The 16,733-nt window shown below is 36.7% G+C and overlaps 2 protein-coding genes across 3 annotated transcripts in view; both read left to right on the forward strand.

The window, feature by feature from the left end:
- xylt2 (xylosyltransferase II) overlaps positions 1-4,457 on the forward strand; it is a 74,114-nt gene extending 69,657 nt beyond the window's left edge. The window contains exons 10-11 of the mRNA XM_061973848.2: positions 1,109-1,445; positions 3,903-4,457. Coding sequence (XP_061829832.2) covers positions 1,109-1,445; positions 3,903-4,222 — 657 coding nt within the window. The 3' untranslated portion in view covers positions 4,223-4,457. The remainder of the gene's footprint in view (positions 1-1,108; positions 1,446-3,902) is intronic.
- Positions 4,458-12,961: 8,504 nt separating this feature from the next.
- The window catches only part of LOC133615331 (ras-related protein Rab-37), an 88,249-nt gene continuing 84,477 nt past the window's right edge, over positions 12,962-16,733 (forward strand). Inside the window, exon 1 of one of the 2 annotated variants that reach the window (XM_061973849.2) lies at positions 12,962-13,129. In XM_061973849.2, the coding sequence (XP_061829833.1) occupies positions 13,034-13,129 (96 nt within the window). In that variant the 5' untranslated portion in view covers positions 12,962-13,033. Of the gene's footprint in view, positions 13,130-13,229; positions 13,654-16,733 lie in introns of those variants that run through there. The other variant, XM_061973850.2, reaches the window with a different exon arrangement.

The following is a 16,733-nucleotide window of genomic DNA, read 5'->3' on the forward strand; positions in this document are numbered from 1 at the left end:
GAAACAGTCAAATAGGTCAGTCAAACTTTAATAATATATTAAAACCAGCGTGATGTGGGCGCGCATGGAATCGTATATCAACATGGACGAAGCTGCGTGAAAAAAGCCACCCGGCCTCTTCGCGTAAACTTAAACTTACCTTAACCACTCGCTCATCTTTTCTTCATCCATCCCTTCGAGTTAGCTTTTATGATGACGCCGGCTGGAAAGGTCTCTTTTGGCAAGGTCTTCCTTCTGAATATCACCATGGGTGGAAGTTTCTGGCCATTAGCATGGCAAGCTAGAACCACAGTGAAGGATGACTTCTCATTCCCTGTGGTGCGAATATTCACCGTACGTGCTCCCGTTGTATCCACAGTGCGGTTCACAGGAATATCAGTTGCTGTGAAATAGTAATCCGTGTGCGGATGGAGAGATTGCGTCTTTTCATGAACCGGATCCCTGTCGCTTAGTAGGAGCCATTTTGTGGTCTTTACAGATGTAAACACACAAAGGAAATGAAACGTACGGTAATATCCGCGCGCTTTTTCTTCTTCTACGCGGGCGGGTGGTTGCTTACAGTAGAAGAAGAAGCGCTTCCTGTTCTATGGGGGCGGGTGCTTACCTTGGCGGTTGCTTGCGTAGAAGAAGAAGCGCTTCCTGTTCTACCGGGAAAAAAGATGGCGGCTGTTTACCGAAGTTGCGAGACCGAAACTTTATGAAAATGAATCTTAATATTAATCCATATATAAAGCGCACCGGGTTATAAGGCGCACTGTCAGCTTTTGAGAAAATTTCTGGTTTTTAGGTGCGCCTTATAGTGCGGAAAATACGGTACAGTAATATACTCTACATTTTGAGATGAAATTATCGCAACTTACCATATTTTTTTTCATTTTAGTTTTTAAAAAATCTAATAAAATGCATAAAAAAATTGTGTAATAATAGTATTCACTGTTAAAAGTGGCCCTCTGGGGCCAAACGTGATTTTTTAATTGCAACATTTAAAAATGATCCAATCATGATCAATGTTGTTTTATTACCACATTTCTGCATCTCAATAAGATAAGATATTATTAATTAGGATAATAATTTATTGTTTGGACATTAATATTCACATCTTCAACAGGTTGGCACAGAATGGGACCCCAAAGAAAGAATCTTCCGGAACTTTGGCGGGATCATGGGCCCGATGGATGAACCCATGGCGGTGCAGAAATGGGCTCGCACCGGCGCCAACCTGACGGCCACCATCGTGTGGATCGACCCCGCCCTGGTGGTGGCAGCCTCCTATGACATCACCGTGGACTCGGACGAAGAATACACCTACTACCGGCCGCTTCTGCAGCGCCCCCTGCGGCCCGGCGTCTGGTCGGTACGCATTTTAAGGCGGTGGAAGCGTGTGGCGGAGGTTCGATTCCTCGTAATGCCTTTGACTTTTATGGACAAGAAGCCGCTGCGTAAAGGTAAGCATCACTTCAATCGGTCTCCTTTTTTATGGCAACTGCTCTCGGTGTCCTGGTCCTATCTTGATATCGGACATCGCTCCAGTATCGACGACAATTGTTTTAGATGATATGAGCTTGCATGTCAAATCTCTGATATAAGGTCTTCTGTTTTACTCAAGTCATTTACAAAAGACAGTAGGCTGCTAGCGGCTACACAGCAGCTGAGCACACAATAGCACACGAGCTAGACATACGCAATAAGTGTCCTGAAAGAACAATATTGCAGTGTAAAATGTGACATTTGTCAATATCAACAAAAAGTCTGCAAGGCATAATAGAAAGTATCCAGTATCAAACGTGTCCGTATCATTCAACCTAATGATTTTTTGTGACCACTAGGAGTCACCAAAACAAGAATTGCCACTCCACTTTAATTCAAAGATGGCCTGTGATAAGTAGGGACAGGTACTAAATGTGGTACTTTTATAGGTACCAACTAAAGTTTATCTGTACTATAAGCAGTCAAGCACTCAGAACGGACCGAGTCGGACTGCGTCTGGGTAATGTTCCAATGCCGAGAAAGCAGGAAGAATGCGCTTGACAGTACAGCAAAGCTCCTCAAATATAATAAATAACAAATATGATATCAAGTATTAAATATCAAATCTAATATACAGGGTGATTCAAATATAATACGCCAAAATCATTAGAACCACAATCAGAATGACATCAATGAGTGTAATGGACTGAATCAATGGTCATTTGATACAGGAGTTATCATAGTTGTATTGTTACAACTTCATTGTGGTGGTCATGTCATCCTTCAATTGTAGGAAGACCACTTATTTATTTACCTTCAACATGGCCACTCCTCAACAGAAGGCCTTTTGTGTGCGCAAGTTTGCGAAAACAAATGTCATTGTCACGGTGCAGCGTGCTTTTAGAACAGAATTTATTTATAAAATATAATAAACATCAAATATAACATCTATCAAATATAATATATATCAAATATTATATATATGATATATTATATATATGATATATATATTTTAAATTATATATATATTAAATTTAACATACATCAAATATATATATAATATATATCAAGTATTATATATATCAAATATAACATATATATTATATACATCTTATATAATATATATTTAAAATTATATATATATTAAATATAACATATATCAAATATATATATCAACTATAACATATATCAAATATTATATATATCGAATATATTATATGTCAAATATATATATATATATATCAAATATGTTTGTTAAATACAATATATCAAATATTATATACATCAAATATAACATAATACTGTATATCATATATAATATATATTTAAAACTATATATATATTAAATATAACGTATATCAAATATTATATATATCAAATATTATATGTATCATATATTATATATATCATATATTATATATCTCATATATTATATATATTTTTAAAAATATATATCCATCCATTCATCTTCTTCCGCTTATCCGAGGTCGGGTCGCGGGGGCAGCAGCCTAAGCAGGGAAGTCCAGACTTCCCTCTCCCCAGCCACTTCGTCCAGCTCCTCCCGGGGGATCCCGAAGCGTTCCCAGGCCAGCCGGGAGACATAGTCTTCCCAACGTGTCCTGGGTCTTCCCCGTGGCCTCCTACCGGTCGGACGTGCCCTAAACACCTCCCTAGGGAGGCGTTCGGGTGGCATCCTGACCAGATGCCCGAACCACCTCATCTGGCTCATATAACATAAAATATTATGTACATCAACTATAATACATATCAAATATAACATATATCAAATATTATATATATCAAATATAACATGTCAAATATTATATATATTTAAACTATATATATATATATATATAAAATAACATATATCATATGTAATATATATATATAATATTTAAAACTATATATATATTAAATATAATATATATTAAATATTATATACATCAACTATAACATATATCAACTATAAAATATATCAAATATATATATTATATATAATATATATTTAAAACTATATATATATATTAAATATAACGTATATCAAATATTATATATATCAAATATATATATATCATATGTCATATATTTAAAATTATATATATATTAAATATAATATATATTAAATATTATGTACATCAAATATTATATATATTTAAAACTATATATGTATTAAATATAACATATCAAATATTATATATATAATATATATTTAAAACTATATATATTGAATATAACATATATCAAATATAACATATATCAAATATATATATATATATATAAAACTACATGTATTAAATATAATATACATCTAAGACAATATATATTAAATATAAAAAATATCAAATATTATAAACATATCAAATATAATATATATGTAAAAGTATTTCTATATGAAATATAATCTAATGAAATGTAAATATTGTGTTTGCCTCCAGAGGACAGTTGGATCCATGCAGGTCCAGCAGAGAACTCCTACATGGACCACAGCTTCCAGCAGCTCAGCTCCATCCTCCAGCTGCCCCCTCAGGGGCCCGCCATGCTGCAGGCCCAGCACAACGCTCAGCTGCTGGGCCCGCCCCTCCACGCCTGGCTGGACGCCAGCGTGGCCTCCTTCTGGGAGCCGGGAGCTGTGTGCGCCTCCAACGCTTCCTCCTGCCCGGCCTTGGCGCCCTGCTCCTCAACCAGCTGGAGCTCCGAGTCCCCGGACCCAAAGTCTGACCTGGGAGCGGTGAAGGCCGACGGCAGGATCAGGTAGCCCCTCCTCATCTTGCTGGAATGTGCACTTTAGAAGACTGCAGGACCACAACATGGTGGTCTCTTTTACTCCTTCTCAAGACCCAAGGTAAGATCCTCACCTGTGATGCTTCTTTGAGAGCACGCAACTGGGAGACCTTGGACACTAAGACTTTGAAGGTCACTCCAAGGTGGTCCTACCATGGAGTTGAAAGGTCACATAGATGAATAATTTCCTTGAGTGGTCCACATGGTTCTTGCTGTGTTGTGGCCAGCAGCTCAGAAGAAGAACTTGTTTGTTGACAGCTGACTTTAATGTTAACTACTCTGCGCGCACGCCACATCCTCCAAGCAGAGATGCTGAACACGGATTCTTTGGATCCATGCTGCCTTTTTATTGGCTTCCCAACATGCATCTTGTCTTATTGTTGTCAAGTGCCCTTGTTGATCTTGCACAGGAAGTGGCTTCTTGCACAGGAAGTGGCTTCAGTGAAGCCTCACGTCTGTCGGAGAGACGCAGATGTTATTTTTATACTCCCTAAAACACTTTCAACTACAATTTTAGTCATGTCAAATGCTTTTATTTGGAAAAGTGGCAACACAGAACCTTTATTTTACAGTAAAATTCTGCTCATTTTTACTGTAAAATGTCATTTTTGTTTATGTCCATGGTCGTATTCTGCACCTTGTTTTTACCCTCACATCCAAAAGTCATACCATTTGTTACTTTTACACTGAAATCATATCAATGGTTTTTACAGTGCATTACTGTGAATTTAAATATAGACCATCAAATCTACACTTTTTTACAGTGCATTGCTGTAAAATAACAAATTGTTGTTTTTACAGTAAAATTCTGGGGACTTTAATCTGTCTTGTCCTTTTTACAGTGCATTACTGTAAAATATGTTTTTACAGTAAAATTCTGGGGTCTTTAATTTGTCTTGTCCTTTTTACAGTGCATTACTGTAAAATAACAAATGTTGTTTTTACAGTAAAATTTTGGGGTCTTTAATTTGTCTTGTTCTTTTTACAGTGCATTACTGTAAAATAACAAATGTTGTTTTTACAGTAAAATTCTGGGGACTTTAATTTGTCTTGTCCTTTTTACAGTGCATTACTGTAAAATAACAAATGTTTTTACAGTAAAATTCTGGGGTCTTTAATTTGTCTTGTCCTTTTTACAGTGCATTACTGTAAAATAACAAATGTTGTTTTTACAGTAAAATTCTGGGGTCTTTAATTTGTCTTGTCCTTTTTACAGTGCATTACTGTAAAATAACAAATGGTACCTCTGTTGTTTTTACAGTAAAATTATGCGGACTGTGATTTGTCTTGTCCTTTTTACATTGCATTACTGTGAAATAACAAATGGTACCACTGTTATTTTTACAGTATAATTCTGGTTAATTTGTTATTTTACAGTAATGCCCTGTAAAAAGGACAAGACAAATTAAAGTCCCCAGAATTTTACTGTAAAAACATTTGTTATTTGTTATCCGTCTTGTCCTTTTTACAGTGCATTACTGTAAAATATTAACTTGTCAAAGTCTGGAGGCTTTAATTTGTCTTGTCCTTTTTACAGTGCATTACTGTAAAATTACAAATGTAATTTTTACAGTCAAACTCTGGCCACTTTAATTTGTCTTGTCCTTTTTACAGTGCATTACTGTAAAATAACATGTTATTTTTACAGTCAAACTCTGGCCACTTTAATTTGTCTTGTCCTTTTTACAGTGCATTACTGTAAAATAACAAATTGTTGTTTTTACAGTCGAATTCTGGGGACTTTAATTTGTCTTGTCCTTTTTACAGTGCATTACTGTAAATTGAAAACAACACTGTTATTTTTACAGTCAAGTTCTGGGTACTTTAATTTGTCTTGTCCTTTTTACAGTGCATTACTGTAAAATATGTTATTTTTACAGTCAAATTCTGGCCACTTTAATTTGTTTTGTCCTTTTTACAGTGCATTACTGTAAAATAACAAATGTTGTTTTTACAGTAACATTCTGGGGACTTTAATTTGTCTTGTCCTTTTTACAGTGCATTACTGTAAATTGAAAACAACACTGTTATTTTTACAGTCAAGTTCTGGGGACTTTAATTTGTCTTGTCCTTTTTACAGTGCATTACTGTAAAATAACATGTTATTTTTACAGTCAAATTCTGGCCACTTTAATTAGTTTTGTCCTTTTTACAGTGCATTACTGTAAAATAACAAATTGTTGTTTTTACAGTCGAATTCTGGGGACTTTAGTTTGTCTTGTCCTTTTTACAGTGCATTACTGTAAATTGAAAACAACACTGTTATTTTTACAGTCAAGTTCTGGGGACTTTAATTTGTCTTGTCCTTTTTACAGTGCATTACTGTAAAATAACAAATGTTATTTTTACAGTCAAATTTTGGCCACTTTAATTTGTTTTGTCCTTTTTACAGTGCATTACTGTAAAATAACAAATGTTGTTTTTACAGTCAAATTCTGGGGACTTTAGTTTGTCTTGTCCTTTTTACATTGCATTACTGTGAAATAACAAATGGTACCGCTGTTATTTTTACAGTAGAATTCTGGCCAATTTGTTATTTTACAGTAATGCCCTGTAAAAAGGACAAGACAAATTAAAGTCCTCAGAATTTTACTGTAAAAACATTTGTTATTTGTCTTGTCCTTTTTACAGTGCATTACTGTAAAATAACAAATTGTTGTTTTTACAGTCGAATTCTGGGGACTTTAATTTGTCTTGTCCTTTTTACAGTGCTTTACTGTAAATTGAAAACAACACTGTTATTTTTACAGTCAAGTTCGGGGTACTTTAATTTGTCTTGTCCTTTTTACAGTGCATTACTGTAAAATATGTTATTTTTACAGTCAAATTCTGGCCACTTTAATTTGTTTTGTCCTTTTTACAGTGCATTACTGTAAAATAACAAATTGTTGTTTTTACAGTCAAATTCTGGGGACTTTAGTTTGTCTTGTCCTTTTTACAGTGCATTACTGTAAAATATTAACTTGTCAAAGTCTGGAGGCTTTAATTTGTCTTGTCCTTTTTACAGTGCATTACTGTAAATTGAAAACAACACTGTTATTTTTACAGTCAAGTTCTGGGGACTTTAATTTGTCTTGTCCTTTTTACAGTGCATTACTGTAAAATAACAAATGTTATTTTTACAGTCAAATTCTGGCCACTTTAATTTGTTTTGTCCTTTTTACAGTGCATTACTGTAAAATAACAAATGTTGTTTTTACAGTAACATTCTGGGGACTTTGATTTGTCTTGTCCTTTTTACAGTGCATTACTGTAAAATAACAAATTGTTGTTTTTACAGTCGAATTCTGGGGACTTTAGTTTGTCTTGTCCTTTTTACAGTGCATTACTGTAAATTGAAAACAACACTGTTATTTTTACAGTCAAGTTCTGGGGACTTTAATTTGTCTTGTCCTTTTTACAGTGCATTACTGTAAAATAACATGTTATTTTTACAGTCAAACTCTGGCCACTTTAATTTGTCTTGTCCTTTTTACAGTGCATTACTGTAAAATAACAAATTGTTGTTTTTACAGTCGAATTCTGGGGACTTTAGTTTGTGTTGTCCTTTTTACAGTGCATTACTGTAAATTGAAAACAACACTGTTATTTTTACAGTCAAGTTCTGCGGACTTTAATTTGTCTTGTCCTTTTTACAGTGCATTACTGTAAAATATGTTATTTTTACAGTCAAATTCTGGCCACTTTAATTAGTTTTGTCCTTTTTACAGTGCATTACTGTAAAATAACAAATTGTTGTTTTTACAGTCGAATTCTGGGGACTTTAGTTTGTCTTGTCCTTTTTACAGTGCATTACTGTAAAATATGTTATTTTTACAGTCAAATTCTGGCCACTTTAATTAGTTTTGTCCTTTTTACAGTGCATTACTGTAAAATATCAAATTGTACCACTGTTGTTTTTACAGTAGAATTCTAGCAACTGAGCTGCAGTTTTATATCATAAATTCTACAGTGAAATGCTGTAAATGGAAAAACAAAACTACTGTTTGTTTACAGTAAAATTCTAGCAGCTGATTTGCCAGGTTTTTTGTTTTTTTTTACCGTAAAATGTACTTGTTTTACAATGCGTTACTGTAAAGTGGAAAAACAGATACCACTGTTCATTTTACAGTAATATTCTGGGGACTAAACTGCTAGTTTTGAACCATAAAATCTACAGTTGTTGTTACAGTGCATTACTGTAAATTGATAAAAACAGATACCACTTTCACAGTAAAAATCTGGCGACTGAGCTGTCAGTTTTTTACCTTCAAATCTACAGTTTTGTTGTTGTTTTTTTTGTACGGATGTTAATTTATCTCATTGGAACAGGGAGCTGTGATAGCTGGGGGGAGGGGCTTATTATAGGTATCAATAAATACATACAAAAATGACGATTTTTGGCTCCTTCCTTTTGAAGATGTTTGCACACATCCCCCAAAAAAATAACATTAAATAAAACATTTAAAACAAAAAAATAATAAAAAAATGTTTTCACTCTTCCAAAAATAAAAAAACATGGAATAAAACACTAAAAGCTGACAATTTTCAAAATAAGCAAGTATCAAATAATTATTGTTGCATATTACTTACAAAGTCTCCAGTAACAAACGTGTCTGCATCATTCAACTTACTGTGCACGGACTGAACTTCATGACATTTTTTTTGTTACCCCCCCCAAAAAAATGTCCACTCTACTTCAACTTAAAGACAGCATAAGTCCAGTACAGACTGTTTTTGTTTTTTTTAGTCGCTCCCTTTCTTGAATGATTTCACTTCACCAAACCTTTTTCCACACGACTAAATAATAACGAGGTGAGGAGATGAAAGTACGCTGTGAGGAAATATGCTGTTGCCATGGAAACATCCAGCATCCAACGCTGCTGGGAGGCAAAGTGAACCTTTCCATTTCAGGCACGGTTTCCCATGAGCACCTCTGTTGTGATGACGCCTCCTTCCCCTTCCAAGCACGTTCTCCAGACAGCACGTCTGAAAAGGAGCAGGAAGAAGCGGCGCTCACGCCGTCCTTCCTCTTTTCGTGTGCTCGATTCGCGACACAAGCAATTAAAATATTAACTGCTGTATTTCATACCGGTATAAAAGCCACGCCCACTACATTTTGAAATGAGTTATTTACACAGGAATATTTTGTAAATGTTTATTTACATACTTTCATTGTTTCCAAACGGTGTCTGTAACAGGGCAGTAAAACGGCCCATCAAACAAAACAGAAGTCCCAGTCATGGACCCACTAGACTAGGGGGTCGGCAACCTTTACCAGTCAAAGAGCCATTTTGACCAGTTTCACAAATTATAGAAAACAATGGGAGCCGCAAAAAATGTTTGAAATTTTTAAATGAAATTTTTTTTGCTTTGTGCTATGTATAAACCAGGGATCTCACCCTTATATGGAATTTGAAAGCTGGTGCGTCACACGGGTTCAAAAGGAATGGCGCTTGTCAGCGTCATGCGTGCCATGATGATACAGCATATAACACCCACTACAATCAGCTACACGTCGTTTGAGGCTTCCGCTTACTCACGTAAGTGATAGCAAGGCATACTTGTTCAACAACCACACAGGTTACACTGACGGTGGTGGTATAAAAAAAAAACTTTAACACTCTTACTAATAATGCGCCACACTGTGAACCCACACCAAACAAGAATGACAAACACATTTCGGGAGAACATCTGCACCGTAACACAACATAAACACGACAGGACAAATACCCAGAATCCCATGCAGCCCTAACTCTTCCGGGATACATTATACACCACCTCTACCAAATCTCAGGAAACAGAGTGGACCGACACCAGCAGATGACATGGCACCCCAAACCATCACTGATGGTGGAAACTTTACACTAGACTTCAGGCAACGTGGATCCTGTGCCTCTCCTGTCTTCCTCCAGACTCTGGGACCTCGATTTCCAAAGGAAATGCAAACCAAACCAACCCAAACCATCAGTGATTGTTTGGGGCGCCATGTCATCTGCTGGTGTCGGTCCACTCTGTTTCCTGAGATCCAGGGTCAACGCAGCCGTCTACCAGCAAGTTTTAGAGCACTTCATGCTTCCTGCTGCTGACCTGCTCTATGGAGATGGAGATTTCAAGTTCCAACAGGAATTGGCGCCTGCACACAGCGCAAAATCTACCCGTGCCTGGTTTACGGACCATGGTATTTCTGTTCTAAATTGGCCCGCCAACTCCCCTGACCTTAGCCCCATAGAAAATCTGTGGGGTATTGTGAAAAGGAAGATGCAGAATGCCAGACCCAAAAACGCAGAAGAGTTGAAGGCCACTATCAGAGCAACCTGGGCTCTCATAACACCTGAGCAGTGCCAGAAACTCATCGACTCCATGCCACGCCGCATTAACGCAGTAATTGAGGCAAAAGGAGCTCCAACCAAGTATTGAGTATTGTACATGCTCATATTTTTCATTTTCATACTTTTCAGTTGGCCAACATTTCTAAAAAAATCCCTTTTTTGTATTAGCCTTAAGTAATATTCTAATTTTGTGACACACGGAATTTTGGATTTTCATTTGTTGCCACTTCAAATCATCAAAATTAAATGAAATAAACATTTGAATGCATCAGTCTGTGTGCAATGAATAAATATAATGTACAAGTTACACCTTTTGAATGCAATTACTGAAATAAATCAAGTTTTTCAAAATATTCTAATTTACTGGCTTTTACCTGTATATATATGAAATACTTTCATATATATATATATGAAATACTTGACTTGGTGAATTCTAGCTGTAAATATACTCCTCCCCTTTTAGCCACGCCCCCAACCACGCCCCCGCCTCACCTTGACCACGCCCACCCCCCTCCCCCACCTCCCGAAATCGGAGGTCTCAACGTTGGCAAGTATGTATTTACATCTAACACAATTTCCCAACTCATATGGAAACGGGGTTTGTATATATATATATATATATATATATATATATATATATATATATATATATATATATATATATATATATATATTCCAAAGTATTGTTTCTGTGGGATTGGAGTTGCTCTACGTTCTTTTTTTTTTTTTAGCTTGATTTAATATTCAGTCATTTTTTTGTAAATAATATTTAAAACATTTATTTTAGGAAGAGTTGTTTAGGGCAACTCCGCGCGTGTAAATTGTACACAGGCCCGGCCCTAACCAATCTGGCGCCCTAGGCAAGAATTTAGGTGGCGCCCCCCCACATCGGCAGTGAAGTGTATATACTCACAAGAAACCGAATAGCTTTGTCTTTGACCTTTTTTTTTACTTAAAGAAAGCAAATTAACAATCAGAATAGTTAACAAGATAAAAAAAAAATATGAATAAATAAATGAATGCAAAAAATAAAAAATGAATATATGAAATACAATATTTTTACATACATATTGCTTAATTAACATTAATGATGTGCACTTTAACAACTAGGCTTACAACTATACCTAATATATAAAGGGGTGGAAAAGTGACTATTACCTGCAGGGCAAACATTAGCTAACCAGAAGGCAATATAACAATGTAAACAAAAAACACCTGCTTAAAAGATCTAATACAAATGTCCCTGAGGAATGTAAGGTGGGAGTACTGTAATTACCTAACGTTACATTATTATTTTCCATGACAATTTAGCCCCCTCCACAATATTAACCCGACGTTAAAACAGAACTAGCTATTTATTGATTAGAAATTGCCGAATCATGTAACATTAGCTTAATGCTAAAAAGCCAGGTTACTATCACATTCTGTAACAGACAAATAATTTCATGTAGGCTAACGTTACCTACCTGCTACCTCTTGTCTTTTTCTCGTTTCTCCTCCTCTTCTTTTCTCTTTTTTCTTCCCTGGGCACCTGACAGTTTTGGCCGTTTTGACATCTTGTGTTGATTTTTTGATGTGGTGACGTCCAAAAAAAGTCATGATACGGGAAGGGAGGGGGCGCGTAATGTTGTAACAAATAATATTTCTATTAAATAGGCTTTACTTTGCATTTTAATTAACGTGGGATTATTTTTTGTATTTAGAAATAATAGTACCAACTTTTTTTTTTCTTTTTCTCCAACATTTGTGGCACTGGCGTGGCGCCCCCTGATGGACGGCGCCCTTAGCATTTGCCTATACGGCCTATGCCACGGGCCGGCCCTGATTGTACAAATGATCATTTAGGGCCACCATTGAAGCAGGAGCGGCCCTGGCCACAATTCCGCGCAATACCCAACAGACGTCATTTCTGCTTGTGGCCACCAGAGGGAGACAAACCACCAGAAAGACTTTTTGGATAAAAAACGCTTTGACACATCAATTTTTTTTTAAATACACATCCTGTTCTTGTCAGCAGCAGTTAGGAGTCTGACTTTGATGGACTGATATGTTGACTTAGTTAGTCAGTCAATAATCATTCTTTTCAACACCCTCTTTTTCACATGTGCGGCTTCGGAGCGTTCCACGGGAAACAGACGCGCGCGTACGCGCACGCGCACACACACGCACTGGGTTCGTAATTGACCGCGCGCCCACGCCAGGACGCCCAGCAGACAAATGTTTCCGCTTGCGCGTCCATTGCGTCCTCTCCTCTCCTCCTCCTCGCCTGCTTCCATTGACGCACACCTGGAGTTAACCTTCCATTAATCTTTTATTGTTGACATTTTTGCCGAGTCGGCGGCATTTATTGAAAATCCACGCAAATATGCGCGCAGAGGACTCCGACTGACACACGCACATACGCACACACCGTGCGCGCGTCCGTAGGGGACTATATCGGAGTGGGCTCCCTGAACGCATCATTTCCCACCGCGATGTCCGCCCGGAAGGCATCGTCGAAGAACGGGAAGTCCAAATACGTGCTGGAGCGAGGCGCGTCCGTCAACGAGTATTCTGACGTCGCCTACAAGGTGCGTCTTATTGTCGTGTCCCCACAAAGTATTCTTCTTCTTCTTCTTGTTGTTGTATGTCATGTTGTTGCCAATCGTCAATGTCTCAAAAAAAAAAAAAAAAAAAAAAAAAAAAGGACGTGTTGCTCTTTCCGGTCCGGTATACCCACATTAATGAAAAAAGTACTTATTCACACGCTGAAATATTCCAAACAAGTTGCGGAATAAATATTAAATATTGTCCCGGCTACGTCACGCTGTTTGTATCCGTGCCTTGTTAATATAACATGTTTATTTTTCTTCCATTTTAATTTGTAAACGAACGCAAAGCAGGTGTACAAGTGCGTTTCACTTCCGGTTTATGTGACGTCGGGCGACTTTACTTCCGGTTCGCGGATTTTGACACTCGAGGAAAGATCGATTACTTTTTTCCTCACAGCTCAGCTTTTATGTTGAGTTATGAATATATTTTATGTCGAGTATGAATATATTTTATGTTGAGTATGAATATGATTTGCTCGGAGTTTGAACGAGTTTAAATTCAGGTATGTTGTCTCAAGTTAGCATGTAAGCTAGCAAGCTAACGCTAGTTGAATCCATATGTTTATGAAAATGCATTCGTCAATCGTTCTTTTCCATCATTTTAATTAAATACAATTATAATATGAATTATTATATTTACATGTAGGGATGTCCGATAATGGCTTTTTTGCCGATATTCCGATATTGTCCAACTCTTAATTACTGATACCGATATCAACCGATACCAATATATACAGTCGTGGAATTAACACATTATCACAATACTTGCCAACCCTCCCGAATTTTCCGGGAGACTCCCGAAATTCAGCGCCTCTCCCGAAAACCTCCCGGGACAAATATTCTCCCGATTATCAGCCGGAGCTGGAGGCCACGCCCCCTCCATCTCCATGCGGACCTGAGTGAGGACAGCCTTTTTTCACGACGGGAGGACAACAGGGTGACAAGAACTAAATCATCCAGACGAGATAAATTGTATTATTATGTTTATCTTACCTAAAAATAAATATATTTATTAATTTAAAAAAAAAAACGAAATACATTTTTACTATATTTTGCTAAAAACATCAAAATTAATTGTATTTTTATTTGTATTTTTTCTGGCTCCTTTTTACATCCAGCCATTAGAATTACACATTAAAATAAACATATTTGAAACAATTAATTTTAAATGATCATAATAATTCATTTAAAATGACCATATTTAATTATTAAAATAATTGCTTGTTTATCAACAACTTTTATTTAACAAGCATTTTATTCATTACATTTTGAAGCTCTCAGAAGCCAAGTTATGTTATATTCCTTAATATTTATTTATGCAAGTTTGAAGTATCAATTATCTAAACACAGTTTTATTTGCATATTTTCAGGATGTAGATATATATATATATATATATATATATATATATATATATATATATATATATATATATATATACATATATATATATATGTATATATATATATGTATATATTTATATATATATGTATATATTTATATGCATATATATATATATATATATATACATATATATATGTATATATATATATATATATGTATATATATATGTATATATATATATACATATATATGTTTTAATAAGGTTATCCAAAAAATAGTGCTCGATACCGTAGTAGAGCGCAATATATGTATGTGTGGGAAAAAAATCACAAGACTACTTCATCTCTACAGGCCTGTTTCATGAGGGGGTTCCCTCAATCATCAGGAGATTTTAATGGGAGCATTCGCATACCATGGTTTATATAGGGCACAGAGTGGGTGGGTACAGGCCGGCGTAGGGGCGTGGTGATTGGCTCATGTTCACGATTGAAGCCAACAAGCAAACCGTCAACTTCCTCGACGTCACTTTCAACCTGAGAAATAACAGCTACCAACCATTCACGAAATCCAACACAACACTCCAATACGTGCACCATGACAGCAACCACCCACCCACCACCACGAAAAGAATACCTACCGGAATTAATAAAAGGCTATCGATGCTGTCATCTAGCAAAGCTGAATTTGACCAAGCAACCCCCCCGTACCAAAAAGCCCTTGATGAAAGCGGATACAATTTCACCCTCACCTATGAACCCACGCCAGGAAACCAACCAAAAAAGAACAGAAAACGAAACAACATCATCTGGTACAACCCCCCATACAGCAAAAACGTCTCAACTAACATTGGCCACAAATTCCTCAATCTGATTGACAAACACTTTCCCAAAGGCAACACCCTAAGAAAAGTATTCAACAAGAACAACATTAAATTGAGCTACAGCTGTATGAACAATATACGACAAATCATCTCAAACCACAACAAAACAATTGCAAATGAGCCGTCGGCCCCCGGACAGAGCGACCCCAAAACCAACAAAGACTGCAACTGCCGCAAGAAACCTGATTGCCCTCTCAACGGGGGGTGCTTACAAACATCAGTTGTTTACCAATCTAAGGTAACACGCAAGGACATTAACACATCCGACACATATGTAGGATTAACCGAGGGAGAGTTTAAAACCAGATGGAACAATCACAAGGCTTCTTTCAGGAACCAAAACCTGCGGAATACCACAGAACTCAGCAAACACATTTGGGACCTCAAAGACAATAATGTTGAATATTCAATAACATGGCAAATTCTTGCATCCAGCACACCTTACAATAGTGGTAATAAAAGATGCAACCTATGCTTGAAAGAGAAACTGTTTATTATTTACCGTCCAGACCTGTCATCCCTCAATAAAGCGCAGCGAAATTGTAACAGCATGCCGCCACAGACGGAAACACCTCCTAGGTAACACATGAGCCAATCACCACGCCCCTACGCCAGCCTGTACCCACCCACTCTGTGCCCTATATAAACCATGGTATGTGAATGCTCCCATTAAAATCTCCTGATGATTGAGGGAACCCCTCATGAAACAGGCCTGTAGAGATGAAATAGTCTTGTGATTTTTTTCCCACACATACATATATTGCGCTCTACTACGGTATCGAGCACTATTTTTTGGATAACCTTATTAAGACATATATATATATATATATATATATATATATATATATATATATATAATATTATATATGCGGCATTATCGCCCCCTTGTGGTGGACAATTATAATGTCATAACTTCCTTCTACATTCACGGATCTTCCTGATTTTTTTTATGGTGAGTCACGGTGTTGGGTGAGACGCTACTGCGTGACTGCTGTGCCGCCATTGTCGCCCCCTTGTGGAGGAAATATATAACGTCATAACTTCTTTCTACATTCACCGATCTTCCTGAAATTTTTTATGGTGAGTCGCGGCGTTGGGTGAGACGCTACTGCGTGACTGCTGTGGCGCCATTATCGCCCCCTTGTGGAGGAAATATATAACGTCATAACTTCTTTCTACATTCACCGATCTTCCTGAAATTTTTTATGGTGAGTCGCGGCGTTGGGTGAGACGCTACTGCGTGACTGCTGTGGCGCCATTAACGCCCCCTTGTGGTGGACAGTTATAACGTTATAACTTCCTTCTACATTCACCGATCTTCCTGAATTTTTTTTTATGGTGAGTCGCGGTGTTGGGTGAGA

Source organism: Nerophis lumbriciformis, linkage group LG22, assembly GCF_033978685.3.
Source record: "Nerophis lumbriciformis linkage group LG22, RoL_Nlum_v2.1, whole genome shotgun sequence".
NCBI lineage: Eukaryota > Metazoa > Chordata > Actinopteri > Syngnathiformes > Syngnathidae > Nerophis > Nerophis lumbriciformis.